At 37.3% G+C, this 2994-nt stretch overlaps 1 protein-coding gene across 1 annotated transcript; it reads left to right on the plus strand.

The window, feature by feature from the left end:
* The first annotated feature begins 254 nt into the window (after positions 1–254).
* On the plus strand, positions 255–1598 carry LOC123662709. The gene has a single exon (XM_045597513.1). It carries the CDS (start codon positions 255–257, stop codon positions 1596–1598), a length of 1344 nt encoding a protein of 447 aa, XP_045453469.1.
* The last annotated feature ends 1396 nt before the right edge of the window (positions 1599–2994 follow it).

Here is a 2994-nt window from a genome sequence, read left to right on the forward strand (position 1 = left end):
AATCGTGAGACATTGTCGTTCAGCGAAGAAGCAATATCATGCATCGTGTAAACGAGACACATCGTTTGTACGATGCGTTACAATATCCAATCATTTATTGGCAAGGGCAAGACGGATACAACATCACGTTGAAGATGGTCGATCCAATTACAGGTACAATATTCACACACTAATTATTGCTATTATTGGTTTCCATTAACAATTCATTTAATTTTGCATTTTCAGGCGTATCAACGAATAAATATCTAAGCGCAATGAATTTGATTCGAACACATGAGGAGAATGTCATTCTGAAGTGCCATCGGCTATTCCAGCAATTCGCTGTTGACATGTATGTCAAAGTCGAGACCGAACGTTTAGCGTTCATCCGATTCAATCAGGCAAAGCTACGATCTGAGTACTATATACACTTGCGTGATGCTATTCATTCAGATGGTGATGTTCAGAATATTGGACGTCTGACGATTCTCCCATCATCTTATATCGGAAGCCCACGCCACATGCACGAATACGCTCAAGACGCTATGACGTACGTGCGAAATTATGGAACTCCGGATTTATTTATTACGTTCACATGCAATCCGAAGTGGACGGAAATTGAACGTGAGTCGGAACCGGGCCAAAAACCGCAAGATCCCCATGACATAATCGCCAGAGTATTTCAGCAAAAACTCAAGGCTATGATGGATGTGCTTACTAAGTATCGAGTTTTTGGTGACACACGTTGTTATATGTACTCGGTGAAATGGCAGAAGCGTGGACTACCGCATGCTCATATCCTAATTTGGTTGCTAAACAAATTACATTCAAATGAAGTGGATGACATCATATCAGCTGAAATTCCTGATTCAGTCACTGATCCCCATCTACACGACATTGTGACGACACAGATGGTGCATGGACCGTGCGGTGCATTAAATCCATTATCGCCTTGCATGGCTGATGGAAAGTGCACAAAACGATATCCGCGACCGTTAGTTGCTGAAACAGTCACAGGGAACGATGGATATCCAGTTTATCGTCGGCGTTCAAAAGAAGATAATGGTCGAACTATCAAAGCTAAAGTTCAAAATCAAGAGATTGAAATCGGAAATGAATTCATTGTACCATATTGCCCGCTGCTATCACGAATTTTCGAAACACATGCAAACGTTGAGAGTTGTCATTCGCCCAAATCAATCAAATATTTGTGCACGTACGTCACAAAAGCCAGCGACATGGCTGTGTTTGGTATTGTGTCGGAAAATGCGATTGACGAAATCAGCAACTTCCAAATGGGCAGATACGTCAGTACTAATGAAACACTGTGGCGATTATTAACATTTCAAATTCATGAAAGATATCCCACAGTTGTACATTTAGCAGTGCATTTGGAAAATGGCCAGAGAGTTTACTTCACTGAGGCTAATGCAGCACAACGAGCTGAGAGACCACCATCGACAATATTGACTAGCTTCTTTGCAATGTGTGAAGCAGATCCATTCGCAGCGACGCTGATGTACGTTGAAATGCCCAAGTATTACACTTGGAATCAATCGACAAAGAAATTCCAACGTCGCAAACAAAGAACCCCAGTTTCAGATTGGCACTTCCACTGATGCACTAGGTCGCATGTATACTGTTCATCCTAGAAATGATGAATGTTTTTATTTGCGACTGCTGTTGGTAAATGTACGTGGACCAAAATCGTATCGACCAAAATCAAAGTCATACAAAAAATATCCAAAAAAATTAGCTAAAAATTATTTAACTGCCCTACCGAATCTACCGTCCTATTTCTGCAGACAATCTACGTCAACGTTGCACTTAGAACCAATTATACAATCAAAATCACAATTGTATCGTCTTTATATCGATTACTTGGTTTCGGAAAATAAATCTGTGGCATCTACAAAAGTATTTGAAAGCGTTTTGTATGAGGAGAATATTTTATTGTTTCAACCAAAAAAAGATGCTTGCGAACAGTGCTGTGCTTACAAAATTGGTCATTTCAGATGAACAGAATGCTAAACATATCGAACGAAAAGACTTAGCTTGAGCTGTTAAACCGTCTGACAAAGAATTAGCACAAAAAGGAATCATACATGCATTAACAGAAGATCTTCAGCTAGTCAAACCATCTCCTTTCCTCAATGCCAGTGCCCTTTACTTTAAAACGAAACTCGCCATACATAACTTTTCTGTGTACAATCTTGGCAATAATGGAATCACGTGTTACTGGTTTGACGATACAGCATGCGATTTACGGCCGATTCCAATATTCAAACTTCGATCTAGAGATCGTGGCAATCCAAGATAGAATTCTTTTTCTCGATCGATCCTCGATCTGCGTTTCAATACAACGATCTTCAAACGCCAATCGAGTTTCGACGAGCATTTGGAGATCAATCCGTACCCTCCCGTGCGTTACATTCTAAGCAGTATTTATGTGACTGCGTATTACTCATATTTCTAGATTTGAGAGCATTTGATAACTTTTTTTATTTCATTTATATTGATATTCCCATTTAATATACTTTAAACAACAGATTATATTATAATTTTCTAAATATAATGTTATGTTTTATGAAATAACATAACTTAAAACTTTTAAACCACCAAAATTGTGCTTTAAAAAGTAGGCAAACTTAAGTTACAAACTACAATATTGCCTAGCTAAATATCTTTTAAAATAAATAAGTATCAAAGCAAAAGTTTTCATACTCGTTATGATTATAATTTCTTTGCTACTGTATTTTTCACAAAGTCTTTAATTACTATACAATATTATTTTAGATATCGTTAGGCATAGTTGTGCAGGTTTCTCCGAATTTACATACAAAAGTGAATATGATGTAGGGTTGTCAATGATAGATAAATAAAAGAAAATAACATATCATAACGAAATGTATTTTCTGTATGAGATAAAATCAACAATGAAAAACATTTTCATTTTACATAATAGGGTGCTTACCTAAATTGTAACCAGTCTTTTCTTCGCAAATATCCTTAAGT

This window comes from Melitaea cinxia, chromosome 19 (genome assembly GCF_905220565.1).
Source record: "Melitaea cinxia chromosome 19, ilMelCinx1.1, whole genome shotgun sequence".
NCBI classification, from domain to species: domain Eukaryota; kingdom Metazoa; phylum Arthropoda; class Insecta; order Lepidoptera; family Nymphalidae; genus Melitaea; species Melitaea cinxia.